General features: G+C 39.5%; 2 protein-coding genes across 15 annotated transcripts in view; one reads left to right on the forward strand and one right to left on the reverse strand.

Moving 5' to 3' along the window:
* Nucleotides 1–9,234: 9,234 nt before the first annotated feature.
* LOC138322882 (uncharacterized) lies at nt 9,235–9,872 on the reverse strand. Its single transcript, XM_069267123.1, has 3 exons — nt 9,779–9,872; nt 9,487–9,664; nt 9,235–9,406 (listed from the first exon to the last, which is right to left on the reverse strand). Exons 1-3 carry the CDS (start codon nt 9,870–9,872, stop codon nt 9,235–9,237), a joined length of 444 nt encoding a protein of 147 aa, XP_069123224.1.
* A 4,555-nt stretch (nt 9,873–14,427) lies between these two features.
* The window catches only part of LOC138324628 (phosphatidylinositol-binding clathrin assembly protein LAP-like), a 65,454-nt gene continuing 54,996 nt past the window's right edge, over nt 14,428–24,885 (forward strand). For 8 of the 14 annotated variants that reach the window (XM_069269689.1, XM_069269722.1, XM_069269698.1 and 5 more), the window contains exon 1: nt 14,429–14,719. In XM_069269689.1, the coding sequence (XP_069125790.1) occupies nt 14,590–14,719 (130 nt within the window). In that variant the 5' untranslated portion in view covers nt 14,429–14,589. Of the gene's footprint in view, nt 14,720–24,885 lie in introns of all 14 variants that reach the window. The other 6 variants (XM_069269670.1, XM_069269671.1, XM_069269669.1 and 3 more) reach the window with 2 other exon arrangements.

Consider the following 24,885-nt stretch of genomic DNA (forward strand, 5'->3'; position numbering starts at 1 on the left):
CTCTACAGAGCCGCCTATCAATCTTATCCTGACTTCGTTTACGGCCACATAGATGCCACCTCAGCCTTTCAATAGAGCCGCCCTATCAATCTTATCCTCTCTTCTTACACGACCACATTGAAGCCACCTCAGCCCTCTACAGATCCGCCCTATCAATCTTATCCTCTCTTCTTACACAGTCACATTGATGCCACCTCAGCCTTTCTACAGATCCGCTCTATCAATCTTATCCTCTCTTCTTACACGGTCACATTGATGCCACCTCAGTCTTTCTACAGATCCGCTCTATCAATCTTATCCTCTCTTCTTACACGGTCACATTGATGCCACCTCAGCCTTTCTACAGATCCGCTCTTTCAATCTTATCCTCTCTTCCTACACAGCTACATTAATGCCACCTCAGCCTTTCTACAGATCCGCCCTATCAATCTTATCCTCTCTTCCTACACAGCTACATTAATGCCACCTCAGCCTTTCTACAGATCCGCCCTATCAATCTTATCCTCTCTTCTTACACAGCTACATTGATGTCACCTCAGCCTTTCTACAGATCCGCCCTATCAATCTTATCCTCTCTTCTTACACAGTCACATTGATGTCACCTCAGCCTTTCTATAGAGCCGCTCTATCAATCTTATCCTCTCTTCTTACACGGTCACATTGATGCCACCTCAGCCTTTCTACAGATCCGCCCTATCAATCTTATCCTCTCTTCTTACACGGTCACATTGATGCCACCTCAGCCTTTCTACAGATCCGCCCTATCAATCTTATCCTCTCTTCTTACACGGTCACATTGATGCCACCTCAGTCTTTCTACAGATCCGCTCTATCAATCTTATCCTCTCTTCTTACACGGTCACATTGATGCCACCTCAGCCTTTCTACAGATCCGCCCTATCAATCTTATCCTCTCTTCTTACACGGTCACATTGATGCCACCTCAGCCTTTCTACAGATCCGCCCTATCAATCTTATCCTCTCTTCTTACACGGTCACATTGATGCCACCTCAGCCTTTCTACAGATCCGCCCTATCAATCTTATCCTCTCTTCTTACACGGTCACATTGATGCCACCTCAGCCTTTCTACAGATCCGCCCTATCAATCTTATCCTCTCTTCTTACACGGTCACATTGATGCCACCTCAGCCTTTCTACAGATCCGCCCTATCAATCTTATCCTCTCTTCTTACACGGTCACATTGATGCCACCTCAGCCTCTCTACAGATCCGCCCTATCAATCTTATCCTCTCTTCCTACACAGCCACATTGGTGTTACCTCAGCCTTTCTACAGATCCGCCCTATCAATCTTATCCTCTCTTCTTACACAGTCACATTGATGTCACCTCAGCCTTTCTATAGAGCCGCTCTATCAATCTTATCCTCTCTTCCTACACAGCCACATTGATGCCACCTCAGCCTTTCTACAGATCCGCCCTATCAATCTTATCCTCTCTTCTTACACGGTCACATTGATGCCACCTCAGCCTTTCTACAGATCCGCCCTATCAATCTTATCCTCTCTTCTTACACGGTCACATTGATGCCACCTCAGCCTTTCTACAGATCCGCCCTATCAATCTTATCCTCTCTTCCTACACAGCCACATTGATGCCACCTCAGCCTTTCTATAGAGCCGCTCTTTCAATCTTATCCTCTCTTCCTACACAGCCACATTGATGCCACCTCAGCTTTCTACAGATCCGCCCTATCAATCTTATCCTCTCTTCCTACACAGCCACATTGATGCCACCTCAGCCTTTCTATAGAGCCGCCCTATCAATCTTATCCTCTCTTCTTACACAGCCACATTGATATCACCTCAGCCTTTCTACAGATCCGCCCTATCAATCTTATCCTCTCTTCCTACACAGCAACATTGATGTCACCTCAGCCTTTCTACAGATCCGCCCTATCAATCTTATCCTCTCTTCCTACACAGCTACATTGATGTCACCTCAGCCTTTCTACAGATCCGCCCTATCAATCTTATCCTCTCTTCCTACACAGCTACATTGATGTCACCTCAGCCTTTCTACAGATCCGCCCTATCAATCTTATCCTCTCTTCCTACACAGCCACATTGATGCCACCTAAGCCTTTCTATAGAGCCGCTCTTTCAATCTTATCCTCTCTTCCTACACAGCCACATTGATGCCACCTCAGCCTTTCTACAGATCCGCCCTATCAATCTTATCCTCTCTTCTTACACGGTCACATTGATGCCACCTCAGCCTTTCTACAGATCCGCCCTATCAATCTTATCCTCTCTTCCTACACAGCCACATTGATGCCATCTCAGTCTTTCTACAGATCCGCCCTATCAATCTTATCCTCTCTTCCTACACAGCCACATTGATGCCACCTCAGCCTTTCTATAGAGCCGCTCTTTCAATCTTATCCTCTCTTCCTACACAGCCACATTGATGCCACCTCAGCCTTTCTACAGATCCGCCCTATCAATCTTATCCTCTCTTCTTACACGGTAACATTGATGCCACCTCAGTCTTTCTACAGATCCGCCCTATCAATCTTATCCTCTCTTCTTACACGGTCACATTGATGCCACCTCAGCCTTTCTACAGATCCGCCCTATCAATCTTATCCTCTCTTCTTACACGGTCACATTGATGCCACCTCAGCCTTTCTACAGATCCGCCCTATCAATCTTATCCTCTCTTCTTACACGGTCACATTGATGCCACCTCAGCCTTTCTACAGATCCGCCCTATCAATCTTATCCTCTCTTCCTACACAGCCACATTGATGCCACCTCAGCCTTTCTATAGAGCCGCTCTTTCAATCTTATCCTCTCTTCCTACACAGCCACATTAATGCCACCTCAGCCTTTCTATAGAGCCGCCTATCAATCTTATCCTCTCTTCTTACACAGCCACATTGATGCCACCTCAGCCTTTCTACAGATCCGCCCTATCAATCTTATCCTCTCTTCCTACACAGCCACATTGATGCCACCTCAGCCTTTCTACAGATCCGCCCTATCAATCTTATCCTCTCTTCTTACACAGCCACATTGATATCACCTCAGCCTTTCTACAGAGCCTTCCTATCAATCTTATCCTCTCTTCTTACACAGCCACATTAATGCCACCTCAGCCTTTCTACAGATCCGCCCTATCAATCTTATCCTCTCTTCCTACACAGCCACATTGATGCCACCTCAGCCTTTCTACAGAGCCTTCCTATCAATCTTATCCTCTCTTCCTACACAGCCACATTAATGCCACCTCAGCCTTTCTACAGATCCGCCCTATCAATCTTATCCTCTCTTCCTACACAGCCACATTGATGCCACCTCAGCCTTTCTACAGATCCGCCCTATCAATCTTATCCTCTCTTCTTACACGGTCACATTGATGCCACCTCAGCCTTTCTACAGATCCGCCCTATCAATCTTATCCTCTCTTCTTACACGGTCACATTGATGTCACCTCAGCCTTTCTACAGATCCGCCCTATCAATCTTATCCTCTCTTCCTACACAGCCACATTGATGCCACCTCAGCCTTTCTATAGAGCCGCCCTATCAATCTTATCCTCTCTTCCTACACAGCCACATTGATGCCACCTCAGCCTTTCTACAGATCCGCCCTATCAATCTTATCCTCTCTTCCTACACAGCCACATTGATGCCATCTCAGTCTTTCTACAGATCCGCCCTATCAATCTTATCCTCTCTTCCTACACAGCCACATTGATGCCACCTCAGCCTTTCTATAGAGCCGCTCTTTCAATCTTATCCTCTCTTCCTACACAGCCACATTGATGCTACCTCAGCCTTTCTACAGATCCGCCCTATCAATCTTATCCTCTCTTCTTACACGGTCACATTGATGCCACCTCAGCCTTTCTACAGATCCGCCCTATCAATCTTATCCTCTCTTCTTACACGACCACATTGATGTCACCTCAGCCTTTCTACAGATCCGCCCTATCAATCTTATCCTCTCTTCCTACACAGCTACATTAATGCCACCTCAGCCTTTCTACAGATCCGCCCTATCAAATCCTCTCTTCTTACACAGCCACATTTATCACCTCAGCCTTTCTACAGAGCCTTCCTAGCAATCTTATCTCTATTCCTTCACAGCCACATTAATGCCATCTCAGTCTTTCTACAGATCCGCCCTATCAATCTTATCCTCTCTTCCTACACAGCCACATTGATGCCACCTCAGCCTTTCTATAGAGCCGCTCTTTCAATCTTATCCTCTCTTCCTACACAGCCACATTGATGCCACCTCAGCCTTTCTACAGATCCGCCCTATCAATCTTATCCTCTCTTCTTACACAGCCACATTGATATCACCTCAGCCTTTCTACAGATCCGCCCTATCAATCTTATCCTCTCTTCTTACACAGCCACATTAATGCCACCTCAGCCTTTCTACAGATCCGCCCTATCAATCTTATCCTCTCTTCTTACACAGCCACATTGATATCACCTCAGCCTTTCTACAGAGCCTTCCTAGCAATCTTATCCTCTATTCCTTCACAGCCACATTAATGCCACCTCAGCCTTTCTACAGATCCGCCCTATCAATCTTATCCTCTCTTCTTACACAGCCACATTGATATCACCTCAGCCTTTCTACAGATCCGCCCTATCAATCTTATCCTCTCTTCCTACACAGCAACATTGATGCCACCTCAGCCTTTCTACAGATCCGCCCTATCAATCTTATCCTCTCTTCCTACACAGCACATTGATGCCACCTCAGCCTTTCTACAGATCCGCCCTATCAATCTTATCCTCTCTTCCTACACAGCCATATTGATGCCACCTCAGCCTTTCTACAGATCCGCCCTATCAATCTTATCCTCTCTTCCTACACAGCACATTGCACAGCCTTTAGAGCCGCCTATCAATCTATCCTCTCTTCTACACAGACATTGATGCCACCTCAGCCTTTCTACAGATCCGCCCTATCAATCTTATCCTCTCTTCCTACACAGCCACATTGATGCCACCTCAGCCTTTCTACAGATCCGCCCTATCAATCTTATCCTCTCTTCCTACACAGCACATTGATGATCAGCCTTTCTACAGACCGCTATCATCTTATCTCTCCATTGATGCACCTCAGCTTTCTACAGATCCGCCCTATCAATCTTATCCTCTCTTCCTATCACCTCTATCAATCTTATCCTCTCTTCCTACACAGACATTGATGCCACCTCAGCCTTTCTACAGATCCGCCTATCAATCTTATCCTCTCTTCCTACACAGCCACATTGATGCCACCTCAGCCTTTCTACAGATCCGCCCTATCAATCTTATCCTCTCTTCTACACAGTCACATTGATGCCACCTCAGCCTTTCTACAGAGCCCAATATCCTCTAAGCCATCTCAGCCTTTCATAGACCCTATCATCTTATCTCTCTTCTACACACACATTGATGCCACCTCAGCCTTTCTACAGATCCGCCTATCAATCTTATCCTCTCTTCCTACACAGCCACATTGATGCCACCTCAGCCTTTCTACACCGCCTATCAATCTTATCCTCTCTTCCTACACAGCCATATGCTCAGCCTACAATGATTCCACCTTCTAGTTACAGATCCTATCATCTTACTCACACGTCCTAGCATCACTTTCACCTACTTCTCACACAACCACTTGGCCTACCTACCTTTCTACAGCCAGATCGCTCGATCAATCTTATCCTCTCTTCTTACACAGCCACATTGATGCCACCTCAGCCTTTCTACAGATCCGCCCTATCAATCTTATCCTCTATTCTCACACAGCCACATTGCTGCCACCTCAGCCTTGCTACAGATCCGCTCGATCAATCTTATCCTCTCTTCTAACACAGCCACATTGATGCCATCTCAGTCTTTCTACAGAATCTTAACCTCTCTTTTTACACAGCCACATTGATGCCACCTCAGTCTTTCTACAGATCCGCTCGATCAATCTTATCCTCTCTACCTACACGGCCACATTGATGCCGCCCTATCCATCTTATCCTCCCCTGTACCTGTTATGCCGATGGTCGGTAGTAGACTGTCCTACAAAACCACAGCAACCACTTACAATCCTCCCATGAATACACCAAATTCTCCCATACCTACTGGTGCAATACTCACATGCAATACTCTCGTGTCGGCTGAGGCTGTATTACATGGCTACCCATGTAAAACAAATTCGTGAAATTGGTGAAATTTTAACATTATTCACTTTTTTTCAGAAACTGGGCTGAATTAACAATAAAAAAACATAAACAACATAATTTGTGTTTAGATATCACACAATTTTCACGTCAGGTTTTTTTTTCAGAATGGCGGGATATCATCATTGCAAAATTGTAATAAAAACGTCGAGATATGAAATAAGAATACTCGTTTATATGTGGACATGAACGATATGGCGAGCCCCGGGTTTACAACATTTTGTGACCCTCTGGAAGAATATCCATATCCTTTATATGCACATATGAAAGAGATTTGCAATTCTCCATTATCGCTGCTGACAGTATGTCACCATATTGTATGTATCGTTGATACAGTCCTCCCTCCCATGGCACTGTCACCTCCACCATCAGCCTGCTTGGAAAACACAGAACAAATCACTTTGCATAGCCTTTGATTAGTAACTGCTAGATTTGTGGACACTTCATCATACGGCCATTCAGATCCGCCTTCCACTGTACCCACTCCACTGCACTCGCACTCCACTGCCTTCCACACTGCCATTCCCACTCTGATCTCCAACCTTGACGAAATTGATGAATTTCAGGCCGCATTTGTCCTTCTCTGGTCTCTTTCAGTATAGAGAAACCGCCAGGTGTACCGTCCATCTGCTACAGACTTTACCTCTGACGCTCCATACGCCAAATGTCATTTCATTACAATTTCTTTTAGCAGACGTTTTCCCAATTCAGCGAACTTACAATGTGGTGTCTTCTTGTGAATGTCACCATGAGTCCAATGCTTGGTGATTAGAAATTCACACCCTCCTTTAGAAATATAAGAACAATGTCGTCCTCATTATCAAAATAATTAATAATGTTTGCATGTCATTAAAGACATGGGCATTATTATCAAAAGATTAAGAAAAACTCAAATAGAAGTCTAGCAGGTTTTTGTTCTGCTTATTGTCAGGAACGATAAATGATAACCAGGAAATCATAGGCCGGTTATCTGACGTCAGTCACTTGTATGTGAATAATTGGATGTTATGCTTCGGAAGCATGTCAATTTTCAAACTAGCAGTTTGGGTTCAGATCTGGCATATTTCGGAGTGAAAGAACTAACTGAAAAATCGGATCAATGTTTAATATTCATTTGATTGCATAATGACCTTTAACGCAAAATTTCATCATAAGAAATATGTAAAGAGCTAATGAAGTTTTAATATTTCTATCATGAATTAAAATGAGAAACTCAAACTTTCTAATGGTGGTAATCGTGTGGAGTAAGTAACAACTGTACTGTGTCTTGCGAGCTCTGAGACAATAATCTACAACAGACTAACGCATTTGTTTTACCAGGAACCTACAATCTGCTACAGGAATCAAAGAATCGTGTTAAAAAGGAAGGAAAATTCTGAACTCCTTACTAAATATCGGTCTTGATCCACTTACGAGTGCCCAAATTTTTAAGGAGGATAGTCACGCCTAGTGTGATTAATGGATGCAAGGATCAAGCCAGCTTTCTATTGAGGGATTGCACCAATGCAGAATTAGATGAGTATGAGTGGAATAATCTGATGTTGGCAGTGGCAAAGGTCATCAAGCTATGTGTTGATAGTTCTCTCATTTTGTTTTGTTTAAATCATTACTATTCAGTTGTTGTGGTCTCTTATGAAAGAGGAAATACAGAATATCTATCTATTTGTCTCTTCTTTTGTAAGTTTTCGGCTTCTTGACCATCCTCATTTTATTGGTTTTCTGTGATACATTTCCACACAAACGAACTGTAGTCATAGAATTAATTTTAAAACTAAAGGATCAACTGCCTGTCTGATTTGAATACAATTTTGAGTTTGTGTTAATACCTAAGGACTGTGCATATGTTATGTGTCCCTTTTGGTTCCAAAATTCCCGAGTCCCGATATATTTGGAGGTAATTAATTCCTTTTTAGCGTAGATAACTTACAAACAAAGTACAAATTCATTATATAGTTTTGTAGAAAAAAAAATGTTGTTTGTAGTTGCTACGATCATCAGATTCATAAATTATGCAAATGTGGAAATTTTGTCAACTTTACTATAGTCCAGGGGTGTAGAGATCGTAGGTGATCCGAACCCATGGAGTATCGTGGATGACTTAAAGCATAAAAACAAGAAAGTTTAAAGCGCCATAATTCTAAAATGTAATTTAATCGTGTATTATAGCTGTTGATTATTGACTTTTTCGTATTATTATTGTAATAATTCTAATAATTTTGTGACTGTGTAGATAAGTATTTGCCTGTAGGGATCGCGATTTATATATCATGGTTTGCAGATTTCATTCGAGAGCTTCTATTATACTGGCATATGTTTTTCGATAATGGTATCTTATAAATCCACGAAAAATTAAATCCCAATGATCACCAACAATACACGAAGGAGCGGTAGTAATTCATGGACTGTGAAAGCTGCGTTTTTCAACAATAGATCATCCTTGATAATTCCGGGGGTTACTATCACTGTCGTGGATATAACGACAGTGAAAGTAACCCCTGGAACACCGAGAGATGACAATATATCATCGAAACTCTTTATGCAATACATAAGATTAAATTCTAACCAAAGACGGGAGTTTTTCTTGGTCCTTGATTAGAACGTTTCTCTGTTGGTTCTTGTCCATTTTGAGTTAAAAGATGCTTATTTGACTTTAGTAACTAAGTCCAGTTGAAAACTAGGCATCTTTGGAACAACCGTCGTAAATATGAGAACTCGAGAAGAAGACTTACGAGCGCAATACATGTAAGCCCAAATCTTTTCGCATTGGTAATTTCAGTCGATTTATAAAAGCACAAACATTAAGTTAATGACTGAGAAAATCACTATCTCCTTGATAGTGCATGGTAAATATACTAGTACTTTACCGAACGATCTACTGAAATGGCTAGTTTAAACTTATCTAACCATTCATCGGCACACTTTTTTTCGAACCATTGTTGAATAGCAAAACGATAAAACTCAAAATAATTTATAGACTTTTATTAAAACGAAAATAAATATATAAATAAAAAATAAAAGTTATTTTACAAGTCATGTTCTGCGTGATTTCTTTGTGCATTTTGCTTTCTTCTCTGCTCTTTTCCTTTCCCTGTTCTTCCTTTCCCTGTTCTTCCTTTCCCTGTCTTTTCCTTTCCCTGTTCTTCCTTTCCCTGTTCTTCCTTTCCCTGTTCTTCCTTGCCCGCTCTTGCTGCTTCCATCGCGGCTTTGTTAAGTGGGGCAGACGTCTGGGAGGAAGATTTCCGGACGGGAGCGATGTTTGAGAGTATATAGCGTACTGACTACCACACTCTGGGAAGACCGGATGAGGGTGAGGGTTCTGACATAGTGACAACAAAAGCAACGCCTCCGTTCCCTTTCTTGGGAACGATGCCCTCAGCTTTCAGTTGCATGAGAACCGTTTGTGAATCTTGCGCGTGCTCTTTCCCTATCCCTCCTCCTTCGTCTTCTCCTTTCAGCTCTTCTTAAAGTGTCAACCTTTCTCTGATATTTCTTCGAAGTTCTGACAATGCAGGTCTCTCTTCTTCCGTAGCACATCTGAATGATTTTGCCAGCCGTCTCAGATCTTTCCTCGTGCCTGTTATTTCCTTCTGCCTCCTATTCTTAGTGATAGCCTTCTTTTGTTGTTTTCTCTCTTCTGCACCATATCTATCAAGACCCACATTATACATTATTGATGTCATGCCTTCGATCTTCCTATCGACTCCTGCCAAAGATGCGTTATAGATCTTAAAGGGACAATTCAGTCTAAGAGAACATTAAAATTTGTATATATATCGGGAAAAATCCAGTTCTAATGGAAATTAGATCAGTCGGTTTTACTGTAATATGCCTGAAAAGCCCATAGTTGTGACATGTGTGTAGATGTTCAAACTCGCTCGCTGTCCGCCATTACACATTGTGGTCGAACTTCTTGTATGCCGAACCCTGTCCCTTGCTCGTAGAGTAATGCAACTTTTGTCTAGAACTGCTCAAATTGCTCTGAGAGGAGTGTGTTTACCTTATTAGGTGAATTGTCTTGCCTAAAAATCATTTTATCACCTTTTCAGTGGTTATGTAGTTTATTTGTTTAACACGCGTGACTTTGGCTCGGGTATAGGTACAGCGTCCATGTTGTACCTGCTTAATCGTATTGATCAACGATTTGATATTTCAACGATATTAATTAAAATACTAAACAATGACGTGGAATTTGTCAATATTTTATGTTATATGTTTCATAAGAAATGTAGAACAATGCATTTATTTATGCCATATTTTGCTTCTTGCTTATGTAAAAGAATTAGCCTAAGTGAATTGTCCCAAAGAAATTATAATTAGTTTGGCGTCAATTGTTTGTGTATCACCGGAGACTATACTGAATATATATATATATATTTATAAATATATATATTACTGGGTTCGAAATTGTAGATCTATACTTCATAACAACTTATAACTGTTTTAGATGGATGATCTGAAAAAAAAATATTAATCAATGTTATTCAATGTGATTGTATATCAATGGACTTTCACTAAACAGTTTGATGCAGTTGCACATACAGTAGTGGGCCTTTAAAGAGTCACGCTGAAGGATAAACTGTCTGACTGGAGAGAGGATTCATCGGGAGTTCCACAGGGGGTCTGTTTTAGGGCCGACACTGTAAGTTGCGTTAAATATGCGTTAATTTCTACGATTTTTTGCTTAATATCCAAGCTACATGTAGCAATGGATACAACTAGATCAACTTCACTAGCCAAGGGTATTCAATATGATACTTTCCCTGAAACTGAATTAGCGAAGTTGAATCTAGATCCGAATTTGTACTGTACCGGTTTGAAATGAACTAATTACAATGTAGCAGACACAAAACGAACAAAAGAGAAAGGGAGAAAACTCGAAACGTCTTTCAAAATGTGATACAATATGATTTTCCGTGGGAGATAACTCCTATGACTTTAGCGATTTAAGATACCACCTATCAGTGATTTTGATATATCAGAGTTACTTCCCTTTGTATGATTTTAAAAAAAATATCCTCTGACTGCCTCGACTAAAGAGTGAGAGTTTTTTTTGTCTAAGACATGTCTTAAAAAGATGAATAAAACTAACATCCGCGATACTTCAAATTGATCTTAAACGTGAACGATAAGGTAGCAAGCGGTAATTTATGGTAGATATTGTATAACCAGTTACTAATCTGATTGAAATACAAATCTTAATCACACACTTGAGGATCAGTGCGTTATTATCTTGCGAAATACATCTGGATCCGAACAAATCTACATTCCGCTAAGTTAATAGTTTTTAACAACACTCTATATTATGACGAAAGTACACAGAGATAATTACCATTTTCATTGAAATGACGCATTCTAATATTGCAACACTTAAATTTCGAAATCATTTCATATGTTTAGTTATATTTTGGTAACTTTTTCGTGAAGAACAATCAGAAAAGAAGAAGGCAAAACTCAAGTACCTAACATATGAATTTATTCACAGAATTATGAAAAAATAACAATCATTAACTTATTTTCCCGGTAAGTATTACTGCAATTAATGACTATTAATCATTAACCCCTGAAGACACATTTAGGCACTTCTAAATCAAAGACGAAGAACAGTCCATTATGAAATTACAGGGGTGAATGAGTTGAAGATTTTGTCGTTGGTTTGCTGACATTCGTCTGCCTTGTTTTCTCCGTGTGTTTAATGAATCGTGTTTAAATTTCAAGGCACGGGAGAAAGTCTTTGGGTTATGTTATAAATAAAAATGACCTTTTTTATATGATGATATTTTTATTCGTGATTTCATTCAATACAATATACAAATACACTAAATGGACTCTCAAACACATGCGCGCACACTTAAAAAAACCATACACTCATATATTTAACACATTCACATGCATACAATAGCTACTAAATATGAAGTTTAAATTTCTAGTACATAAGGGTAAAAATGATACAAATTAGGAGTTTGGAGGCGAGGGGAAAAAACAATTATATTGCACTGAATATTAATGAAAGGAATCAAAGACAGGATCAGAAGAAAAAGAAAAGAGTGATAGAGTTATAAAGAAATAAAAAGAAATATGAAAAAAAGGTTGAAAGAGTCAGGGTAGGAGATGGAGACGGAGGAACAATTATTACTGTATAAATTTTAAAAAAAAATGCAATTTCGGCTTTGTGCAAGGAACGGAGGGGGATTGGGGAAAAAATATAAATATGGATTTTAAAAAGTTTAATAAAGTAAATATGTGACAAAGTGCAATTATAACTTGATTAGTTTTTTTCCATTTTCTCCATTCATTTTCAAATTTAAGTTTTACTTTTTCATCTTTACTAGTTTCTATTTGAAATACATTTTTTAATATTTAAAAAAGACTATTATCAGTCATGGTCATCTACATAGCGATGTCATGCCTAGTAGGCGGGGAAAAATCGGAGTATCCGGAAAATGCTACCGATCTACAGCGAGTACTGGAAACTGTCTCACGTTGGCGGTACATCTCGGTTAACGTAGTCCCAGTAGCATTGATAATGAGCGATAGGCTGTGGTGTCGACTAAATACATGTACAAATGTACATTCACTAATAAAACAAAACAGATCTCGCAATCACAAGGAGACTCAAAGCTTGTTTACCGCGGTATCCTAAAAATAGACTTATCACAAACACACGCCAAACATACAAATCAAATTACCAACGTGTGAATAGAACTTATAACAAATATAAAACATACGGTCATCATATTGGTGATTCGCTTAAAAATCTACTGCACATGCCCCATAAATTTTGAACTTGTAAGTACGTTCTCGCCATTTATTAAAATGCATAAAACGCCTGTGAAATCGTCGTCATCGTCGCCAACATCGTCGTCGTTATCATCATCATCGTCATCATTGGCATAATGATATAGTTTTTTATGTCTTTAATTCAGATGATCTTATTGTAAGGCCAAAACAAAAAATATGTTTGTTTACAGGGTTACATTGGCAAAAAATTAGAGTCGGTCGGTCGGAAGTTTTTTTTTATTCGCCCTAAAACGATGGCCGAAACCGGAGTCTGAGATCGAAATCCCGACTTTAAAAAAAATCGTAGAAAAGTGGGAAAAAATTAAGGTCGGGGGTAAAAAAATAAAGGTCGGTCGGGTAACCCTAAACAAACATATTTGTTTTTTGACCTAATGATGCTGTTGGAATGGTAGTGGCGGCGGCGGCGTTGGTGGCGACGACGAATATCAAAGAAGAAGAAGAAAAAGAAGAAAGAAATAGAGGAGGATGATGATTATGATGATGATGATGATGATGATGATGATGATGATGATAAAATGATGACGGTGATGGTGTTGGCGGATGCCGGATGATGGTGGCGGGTAGTGGTGGCGGCGACAACGACGCCGATAGTGATGGTGGTGAATTGTGGTACATGTACGTTGTGGCGCCGACTACGACGATAATGATGACGATAATGGTGATGTTGATACTGATGGTGATGATGACGATGATGGTTATGATGGGTGGCATATGGTGGTGGTGATCGATGGTCACGTGGCGGCGGTAACGACGACGGCGTTGTTGAGTTGTGGTAATGGTTGTGCATGGCGACGACGGCTTATTGATGACGACAACGGCGACGTTATTGATGACGACGAGAACAACGATGCTGATGATAAATGATAATGACGACGACGGCGGCGGCGATGCTGCTGCTGCTTATGATGATGATTGCAAGTTTTATAATTTTAACGTTAGACACAGCTAATAAATGCATTATGTATTAGAATGATGAAAACATGAAAGAGGGGAGGGTTTTTAATGGGAACTGTAATTTAAGGCACTATGGGTGCATCGCCTGCAACTCTGCATATAAGTAGAATTAATTTTCTAAAACTAGACTAGGCCTATATCTACCAAAGTAAGATAAAAAATTCATGAATGTGAATAAATCTGAAGGATGCCAAAAAAGCGAAGGCTTATGTAATGCAGATACTGATATTTAACTGATATAACTGATATAACAGTTTAGAGGGGAAAGATGACAGTGCTTAAGCATTTGTGCGGAATGCATGTACTGTAGTTATTTTCTAAAGATCAAAACATAAATTCAAGCCAATGAAATTCCACGTTTTAACCAAACCGATATTTACTGCATCAAAAACGTCTGCCTAGTTTCTATTTGGAATGTATGCTAATTCATGCTAGCCGAACTGATTTTTGACAGTGAAATGAATGGTCCCTGTCACGTGACAATTGATGTTATTCAGCTCGGCCATCTTGGATTATTGGAAGACTCATCCACCCCTTTCCTCGGTATCGGAGGAGCGTCTATCACCCTTTTAGGGGTCAGAACTGACCCGTAACTGTTCTACTCCGACTGACATAACATAGACGACTTTCAAAATGTCCGGACAAAGCATCATGGACCGCATGACAGCGGCCAGACACAGCATAGCCGGGCAGGGGCTGGCCAAGGTGGTTTGTAAAGCTACCACCGAGGAGGTTATGGGCCCTAAGAAGAAGCATCTTGACTGTAAGTACATACTTGGATTTTATTATAATTGTTCGAGAATAAAGTTGAATTATTTATGAATCCAGTTGTAATTTAATGATAGCTGTTCTATATGCCGGAAGAGCGCATGCACTATCTCGCCGATGGGGTGTTGCAACGTTGTCGTGTTCGAAAACCAGGCTGCCCATGGCCTTATAAAATTATTGCGACATCGCCACCGGCACATGGAATCGTGTCGAGATTTCGCGATTACATGGTTACCAGACTTTGGTGTATCCAATGATGGTATTTGTTTATAAACTAAAATTATTCTTGGCTTATTGTGACATGTAACATGGTGCGTGACAACAGCCTACAGGGGCCTGTGTAATGTGAAACCGGCGAAAAGGGGGAGGGTCTTTAATCGAAACTCGTTTGATAGTTTTTTAACGTGACTTTGACGTAACGGCTACTAGGCTTTCATTTATGAATAAGATTGATATAGGCCTATATGTAGATGGAATTTTGGTAGATGGTATTTTGTTAGATGGAATGCATTAACGGAAGGCAATCGATCTCCAAAGTGAACTTTGTCAAAATTGGAAAATAAATGTTTTATTGATAAAATATGCATGTTCAATGAAATGGTGGGATGAGTCAAGGGGCATGCCATATGTTTGGTTTTGATAAGAATTTCTGTCTTTTAATAGGTAAAGAAATGATGATCATCTTTATTATCCCAATGAAATTATCTTTTAATTTACACTGTACACAATGTAATGTATTATTCAATTCACTATACTAATACATTACTATCTGACAAAGGTCAATTTTTGTGAATAAATTTGATTTTGGAGAAAGTTAATGACAAATGATTGGTAAAGACTATACAATCAAGGCGGTCTAGAAGCAAAAAATATATATAGTAATCCAGGAGACGAACTTAACATCAATACATAATTTCACAGAACACAATTAATTGCTCGTGAATTTTTAAGTTTACTTTGTTAAATAAGATATCATCTAGCTAGTGGTGGCAGACATATTACCACAAGCCCTCAACCTCGGTGTCACGAGTTTGAATCTCATGTGAGGCAGTTGACCGATACAGATACTGACCGCAGGTCAATGGTTTTTCTCCGGGTACCTTTGCTTTCCTTTACTATCAAACCTTGCACATCATTAAATGACCCTGATTGATAATAGGATGTTAACTAATAATATAAATAATGTTGATCTGATAATTGATTAAAAAAATTGATACCATTAATCAAATGAGATATCAATTTTGGTAATTGAATTGGAGTATAAACAAATGATGGACCAGTTAATGGTAATAAAAATGAAGTTTGTACAAGAATCCTAGTTTGAACTTTATAAGCCTAATTTTGCTTTTTAAGATATATATTTTGAAATTTCTTTCCCGAATTGGTTAACCATCGTAAACTTGTTGTAATCATCAATGCAGTGATATCTGTTTAACATTAGGTAATTTGTTGATAACCTTCTAAACTCCTAGTTATCTATGTATATACATTGTACACATATTATAAATAAGCGTATGTATAATGCTGATTGCACTGTAGCCTATAAATAAGCGTATGTATAATGCTGATTGCACTGTAGCCTATAGATCTGTATGTATGTCAAAATAGATTCTACAATACAAAAAATCATATGTAAGGTTAACCATGATCAGTAACAAGTCTCCAAGGATCGTATCACATTCACTGAAACAACACTTAACATGTTAAATATACATGCAGTGTGCTCATCAAGTAACAAGAACTGTTGAATCTTAGATACCGATAGCACAGGTTTGGAAAAATATCACTTTAAAATTTATTGGCCCTATTGACAGTGGTCACCATTTTTAGCTCACCTGGTCCAAAGGACCAAGGTGAACTTAGGCCATACCATGGCGTCCGGCGTCCGTCATCTGTCGTCCGGCGTCCGTCCATCCGTCAACAATCGACTTCTTCTCCATAACTGCTGGTCAGAATTCAACAGATTTGACTGATGGCATCCTTATGGGTAACTGACTGAAAATTGCACAAATGATACATAGGGCTGATCCCCCAGGGGCCTGAGGGGTGGGGCCAAAAGGGGTCAATTTGGCTATTTCCGTTTAAATAACTTCTTCTCTGAAACTAAGCATGGGATAGCACCAATAATGCAATGGTAGTATCCTTATAGGATGGGGACTCAAAATTGTACAAATGATGGGGCTGACCCCCAGGGGCCTAAGGGGCGGGGTCAAAAGGGTTCAATTTGGCTATTTCCATATAAACGACTTCTTCTCTGAAACTAAGTATGCGATAGCACTCATAATGCAATGGTAGCTTTTTATAGGGTGGGGATTCAAAATTGTACAAATGGTGGGGCTGACCCCTTGGGGGCCAGAGAGGCGGGGTCAAAAGGGTTCAATTTGGGCTATTTCCATATAAACAACTTTTTCTCTGAAACTAAGTATGGGATAGCACCCATAATGCAATGGTAGCATCCTTATAGGGTGGAGATTCAAAATTGTACAAATTTTGGGGCTAACCCCCTGGGGGCTTGAGGGGCAGGGTCAAAAGGGGTCAATTTGGCTATTTCCAACCCACTTTTCTGAAACTAAGCATGGGATAGCACTCATAATGTAATTGTAGCATTCTTATAGGGCGAGGATTCAAAATTGTACAAATGATGGGGCTGACTCCCCTGGGGTCTGAGGGGCGGGGTCAAAAGGGCTCAATTTGGCTATTTCCATATAAACAACTTTTTCTCTGAAACTAAGTATGGGATAGCACTCATAATGCAATGGTAGCATTCTTATAGGGTAGGGATTCAAAATTGTACAAATGATGGGGCTGACCCCCTGGGGGCCTGAGGGGCCAGGTCAAAAGGGGTCAATTTGGCTATTTCCATATAAACCCCTTCTTCTCTGATACTAACCATGGGATAGCACTTATAATGCAATGGTAGCATCCTTATAGGGTGGGGATTCAAAATTGTACAAATAATGGGGCTGACCCCCTGGGGGCCTGATAGGCGGGGTCAAAAGGGGTCAATTTGGCTTTACCATATTAACAACTTTTTGTAACTAAGCATGGAATAGCACTCATAATGCAATGGTAGCATCCTTATAGGGTGGGGATTCAAAATTGTAAAAATGATAGGGCTTACCCCCTGGGGCCATAGGCTACTATTTTCATATAAATCACTTCTTCTCTGAAACTATGTATTGAATAACATATATATTCGTATGGTATTTATAGCATCATTATATGGTTGGGATCCAAAATTAAACAAATCATGGGGTCAATTTGTCTTTGTGATTTTTTAATCACTAATTACAGAATTACCAGTACTCAAAAAAAAAAATAAAAAACCAGGTGAGCGATACAGGCCCTGCGGACCTTTTGTTTCTTGTAAAGTGAAAACATCTTTTTCATTTATTGCCTATTTCAATTGATGGTTTGAAAACAAATACAGCTGTCTTAAAACAATTAATGAGGCTGAAATTTCCTTTTACCTGCATCTCATTAACTTACCTGCAATTTTATAACCCTGTATAAATTCCCTTTCCCACCCAAACATGCATCTTAATTTGTTACGTTTATCACAAATGCAGGCAAGCTTATTAGCATAATGTGCAAGGTACCAGTCAACTGAAGCTTGCATTTGTTACCAACAGTTTCTACCTATACATGTATAGGTATACCTATACCGTATATCTCATCTAAGTAAATGATTAGAGGTCAAGGTCATGCAGGCGTGGCAGCCATATAATGCACCTGAGCCGAATGTAATTTAATAAAGATAGCAACAACAATTTTACAGGTGTCTTATTTAGTTTATATCTGTTTGAAGTTGTACATGTGGTTGTCCACTGGTATAGATCCTTTCACACAGTACCACTAGTGCACTGTACTAGTTGTAATGCTTACAGATGCTTCCACAGTAAAGTTTAAAAACTTTGTCATTTGAGGAAGTTCAAATTTCTGGTGAATAATGAGGAGTCCAGACTTACAGAGGGCTTTGTGACATCTCATTACACAAGAAACTTGTATGTTACATCAAGTTGTGCAAATTTGTTATATTTAAAGAAAATTTTAAAAATTCATGTCCACGAAAAGGTGGACTACAAATGCATACTGCAGAACCAGGAGTAAGGTCGCTACAGGTGATGATCCATCAACATGTGGACAGGTTCTATAAAACATCAGTAAACATACCGCATTCGACTCGATAAATACCCTGTCCCTATAAAATGCCCTTTCTCTTTTTGAGGCCTCATTCTTCAATACAGACTGAAACTATAAAAATCATGTATTTGATTTCTTTTGTAATGTTCAATTATTTTGTGTAAAAAAAAAAAAAAAAAACCCAGCCCAAATATAATTCTATTAAGCATCCCTTCATTTTTCAATTTTTATCCTCCAAGAGGACTTATTGGATTGAATATATGGTATTTGTTAAATGCAGTATCCAGATCTTTAGGTTACTCAAGTAAAATTGGTTCTCGATCATGAATATAAAACATGAAGAAAGGATGTTTATAAGAAAACGCTAAAAGAGCCCATATGCACTCTGCAAATTGATACTGTGTACAGGTTTAAATGTAGAGATAAGGAAATTGCTTTTGTAAGATTTATACAAATATTGATGGTATATTATTGTAATGAGAACTCCCAGAAAAAATTTAAGTGTGACAAGTCTATAAATATAAGTAAATCATGCTAGGGCTACCATGGAAAAAGCAATATGTTTAAAGTGGTTTTTGTATGTATTTACATATAAATACAAGTCTATTCATTGAGCCACTAGAGATATACCCTCCAGCTATTTGTGAATGTACAGGTGAGTAGATGAGTTGTTTATGGGAAAAACACACATTCAATTATACATCAAAATATAGATACATACTATAAAGCATATTTGTTCATCATGTGTACAGGGATATTTACATGTCTCATACTTTATGGTTATGTTAACGGTCATGACTGACTTCAAGATTAATTGGGAATATGCTTTTCCTATTTGCCTGTCAAAAAATTGAGACATATCATGACTTTAACGTTGCAATTTTCTGATTGTCTTCCCAACCATCAATCCTCAACTTGATGATATTTCAGATTAGCAATTATGTTTCCAATGAAAATGATTTTGTTTCAAAATCCGATTGTCCTTGCATCATCAAATAATTCTTTTTAAAGTTTAAACATACAAGACTTTTTCTATAGATATTACAATTGTCACATTGATGTACCATCACAGGACATCATAATTGAACTCCGCAAGACTCAAACTTGGCTGGCTTTCTATAAGCAGGAGACTTTGCCCACTGAGTGGTATAATTATATTAACCTGCAGTTTATTGAACTGTGAATGCCTGGATGCTACACACAGATCTTGTCTTCCCTAGAAAACTGATGTCATGAAATGGATTGGGTTGCCGGCTACTGGCAATATATAGTTTTAATGGGCTGAAGTGAACTGTTGTGTAAAGCAGGCTTTGAGCACTGAAGATTATCGTTAATTAAAGGCCCCCAGTATGTGGTAAGGTGTTATTGATGGACAAAACAAACAGCCACTGGAACCAACATTGATACAGATAAAGCGGAACAAAATCTAATGATTGGGCTATAGTATTGGGTATTTGGTAGTATGAAAGTAGTAGCTCACACACACACACACACATATATATATAAGATTGATTTTTGTGGTATAGAGATTTTCTGTTAGCTGCAGCGGAAGACATCGGAAGCTTTATTGATCACAGGGAGCTATGGTTTTCTATCAAAGGTGTGGGACATAGATTCATTGGTACAGTATGTACACAAAATCGAATCGAAGTGCTGGATATTGGTAGTGGAATTTAAAAGCTTTTCAACATAAAAAAATAGCACCAATAAAAATTAACTTATATTGTTATTTGTGAACTATAACATTTATATGTAGGTATTCTGTTTGACAGACAACCAGTGCTGTATCATGGGACCTCACTATAGACATGGAGCCCTGTTAGAACCATAAACACAGAGCTCTGTCATAACCATAGACATGGAGCCCTGTTATAACCATAGACATGGAGCCCTGTTATAACCATAGACATGGAGCCCTGTTATAACCATAGACATGGAGCCATGTTATAACCATAGACATGGAGCCCTGTTATAACCATAGACATGGAGCCCTGTTATAACCATAGACATGGAGCCCTGTTATAAACATAGACATGGAGCCCTGTTTTAACCATAAACACATAGCTCTGTCATAACCATAGACATGGAGCCCTGTTATAACCATAGACATGGAGCCCTGTTATAAACATAGACATGGAGCCCTGTTATAACCATAGACATGGAGCCCTGTTATAACCATAGACATAGAGCCCTGTTATAACCATAAACACAGAGCTCTGTCATAACCATAGACATAGAGCCCTGTTATAACCATAGACATGGAGCCCTGTTATAACCATATACATAGAGTCCTGTTATAACCATAGACATGGAGCCCTGTTATAACCATAGACATGGAGCCCTGTTATAACCATAGACATGGAGCCCTGTTATAACCGTAGACATGGAGCCCTGTTATAACCATAGACATGGAGCCCTGTTATAACCATAGACATGGAGCCCTGGTATAGCCAAAGACATGGGGTTCTGTTATAACCATAGACATGGAGCCTTGTTATAACCATAGACATGGAGCCATGTTATAACCATAGACATGGAGCTCTGTTATAACCATAGACTTGGAGCTCTGTTATATCCATATAGATGGAGTCCTGTTATAACCATAGACATGGAGCCATGAGCCCTGTTATAACCATTGACATAACTCTGTTATGTAACCATAGACATGGAGCCCTGTTATAACCATAGACATGGAGCCCTGTTATAACCATAGACATGGAGCCCTGTTATAACCATAGACATGGAGCCCTGTTATAACCATAGACATGGAGCCCTGTTATAACCATAGACATGGAGCCCTGTTATAACCATAGACATGGAGCCCTGTTATAACCATAGACATGGAGCCCTGTTATAACCATAGACATGGAGCCCTGTTATAACCATAGACATGGAGCCCTGTTATAACCATAGACATGGAGCCCTGTTATAACCATAGACATGGAGCCCTGTAATAACCATAGACATGGAGCCCTGTTATAACCAGACATGGAGCCCTGTTATAACCATAGACATGGAGCCCTGTTATAACCATAGACATGGAGTCCTGTTATAACCATAGACATGGAGCCCTGTTATAACCATAGACATGGAGCCCTGTTATAACCATAGACATGGAGCCCTGTTACAACCATAGACATGGAGCCCTGTTATAACCATAGACATGGAGCCCTGTTATAACCATAGACATGGAGCCCTGTTATAACCATAGACATGGAGCCCTGTTATAACCAGACATGGAGCCCTGTTATAACCATAGACATGAAGTCTTGTTATAGCCATAGGTATGAGGTTCTGTTATAACCATAGACATGGAGCCCTGTTATAACTATAGACATGGAGCCATGTTATAACTATAGACATGAGCCCTGTTATAACCATTGACATAACTCTGTTATGTAACCATAGACATGGAGCCCTGTTATAACCATAGACATGGAGCCCTGTTATAACCATAGACATGGAGTCCTGTTATAACCATAGACATTGGTCTTGTTATAACCATAGACATGGAGCCCTGTTATAACCATAGACATGGAGCCCTGTTATAACCATAGACATGGAGTCCTGTTATAACCATAGACATGGAGCCCTGTTATAACCATAGACATGGAGTCTTGTTATAGCCATAGACATGGAGCCCTGTTATAACCATAGACATGGAGCCCTGTTATAACCATAGACATGGAGCCCTGTTACAACCATAGACATGGAGCCCTGTTATAACCATAGACATGGAGCCCTGTTATAACCATAGACATGGAGCCCTGTTATAACCATAGACATGGAGCCCTGTTATAACCAGACATGGAGCCCTGTTATAACCATAGACATGAAGTCTTGTTATAGCCATAGGTATGAGGTTCTGTTATAACCATAGACATGGAGCCCTGTTATAACTATAGACATGGAGCCATGTTATAACTATAGACATGAGCCCTGTTATAACCATTGACATAACTCTGTTATGTAACCATAGACATGGAGCCCTGTTATAACCATAGACATGGAGCCCTGTTATAACCATAGACATGGAGTCCTGTTATAACCATAGACATTGGTCTTGTTATAACCATAGACATGGAGCCCTGTTATAACCATAGACATGGAGCCCTGTTATAACCATAGACATGGAGTCCTGTTATAACCATAGACATGGAGCCCTGTTATAACCATAGACATGGAGTCTTGTTATAGCCATAGACATGGAGCCCTGTTATAACCATAGACATGGAGCCCTGTTATAACCATAGACTTTGGTCTTGTTATAACCATAGACATGGAGCCCTGTTATAACCATAGACATGGAGCCCTGTTATAACCATAGACATGGTAACCATAGACATGGTAACCATAGACATGGTGACCTATCTCTATAACTACAATATTTCAACTTTGTCCTAGTCATTTTTCTACACAATTCACCATAAGGAATGGGTTGCACTACAGTTGCCTTTCTCAGTCCTATTTCAAAAAGTAGCTACTGGCATAATATTGATGTCAGTATAAAACCTATTTGTTTACGTATCATACATTAAATATCGACAGCACTGGTGAAAATTTTTTCCTGTCCAAGAATTCGAAGTTCAGAAAAACATAGGAGTGGTAATTTTTATATTCAGAGGATCAGATGAGATTTTCTTGGAAGCTTTTCAAAGGCATTGTATAAACAGGGACTTATTTTTGGTGTTGGAAGCTAGAGGCTTGGAATACTTGAGTGGTAGAAGATTCTCACATTATATCTGAGTAAGACAGAATCAATATCTAATCACACCACTACCGTTCTGACAGTACCCTACCATTGTCCTACACGAGGAGGAGGAGGAGGATGATGCTCTTGTCAGTGTCTGTCTACACACTGGTATAACACTAAGTAGATCAGGCAAGTCTGGTCAATGGTACAGCATTCTTTTTAGCTTTGAAACACAGGTGATAAATTAATTACTGTATTCAACCCAATAAAAATCCACATCCCTATAAGCCCCCTTCCCCCTTTTTGAGGGATCAATTCGCTAAGGTTGACTTTTAAAAACTGACTGAAACCATGAAAGCAGACATTGCGGAAGTTGAAAAAAATGGCCTGACATTCGGACTGGCAAGAACTGTGATTAATCCGGACCAAACAAGATTTTGCCGGACCGAACATTAATGTGAATTTTTTAAGTAAACATAACTTCCTGCTATAAGTATCCAGGCAGCTGTTTTCATGATTGTCTTATTCAGTTTACGTTTTTTCCAGGTTCGGCACTTGCATAATACTTCAGAGACGCCATTTCTACTGACATCCGGTACTCAATTTTCGCGATGTCTGTGAAAACTGTTGGTTTCTTTATTTGATTTCTTTGACAAATTGATTAAATGACATACTTACTGAGTGCAATAATTTGTCGAAGGTTATCCCTATCAAGTACCTCTTCATTTTTTCTCTTTTTTAATGCCCTGGGCACTTATTATGTTGAATACGGTATTTGATTTGAATCCCATTTTGTGTATCTATTGTTAGGGGGTAAGTTTTTGTTCTACCTGATCAATTCTTTTTCAATAGATATATTGCTGTTGTGACTGTCTTTAAGTTAAGTTAGTTTCTGGTTTTCCTCCTACATGACTTTTAGTTTTTGTCTCACTGACTTTTAAAGTCAATGTTTTATTGGCATTGTAACTGTTCTATTTTGATATCTTATATATTCCAATGGATTGAACCTGGTTCAGCTAAACAGCTGTATTGTGATTTGTGTGATTCTGAACTGATCCATGACGCACTCTGATGAGCTTACTCAGGGGAGTTAACCTATGTTGACATAATGTATACTCGGTACTTGATTGTTTTCCCAAGCCTTCTATGTCAATATTGTACAATGGCTGGGATCAATGGCTTGTAGAATATATCGTAGAGCTGTCCAATCATGCAAAGTCATTCCATGGCTTCAAGATTGTTTTATAAATTGTAAATTCAGGGTAAAGTCCAGTTTCCCAAATGAACTGTATAACATCTATATATGCATGCATGATGCATCAGCA

The sequence above is a fragment of the Argopecten irradians genome, chromosome 1 (genome assembly GCF_041381155.1).
Source record: "Argopecten irradians isolate NY chromosome 1, Ai_NY, whole genome shotgun sequence".
Classification (NCBI taxonomy): domain Eukaryota; kingdom Metazoa; phylum Mollusca; class Bivalvia; order Pectinida; family Pectinidae; genus Argopecten; species Argopecten irradians.

Excerpts from the sequence above, each read along its gene's own strand:
- LOC138322882 (XM_069267123.1), bottom strand. The coding sequence starts at position 9,872 with ATGTATAATGTGGGTCTTGATAGATATGGTGCAGAAGAGAGAAAACAA. Across the intron at positions 9,665-9,778 it reads GAGGCAGAAGGAAATAACAG|AAGAGCTGAAAGGAGAAGAC; the intron begins GCACGAGGAAAG and ends TGACACTTTAAG. Across the intron at positions 9,407-9,486 it reads TCCGGTCTTCCCAGAGTGTG|CCGCGATGGAAGCAGCAAGA; the intron begins GTAGTCAGTACG and ends CACTTAACAAAG.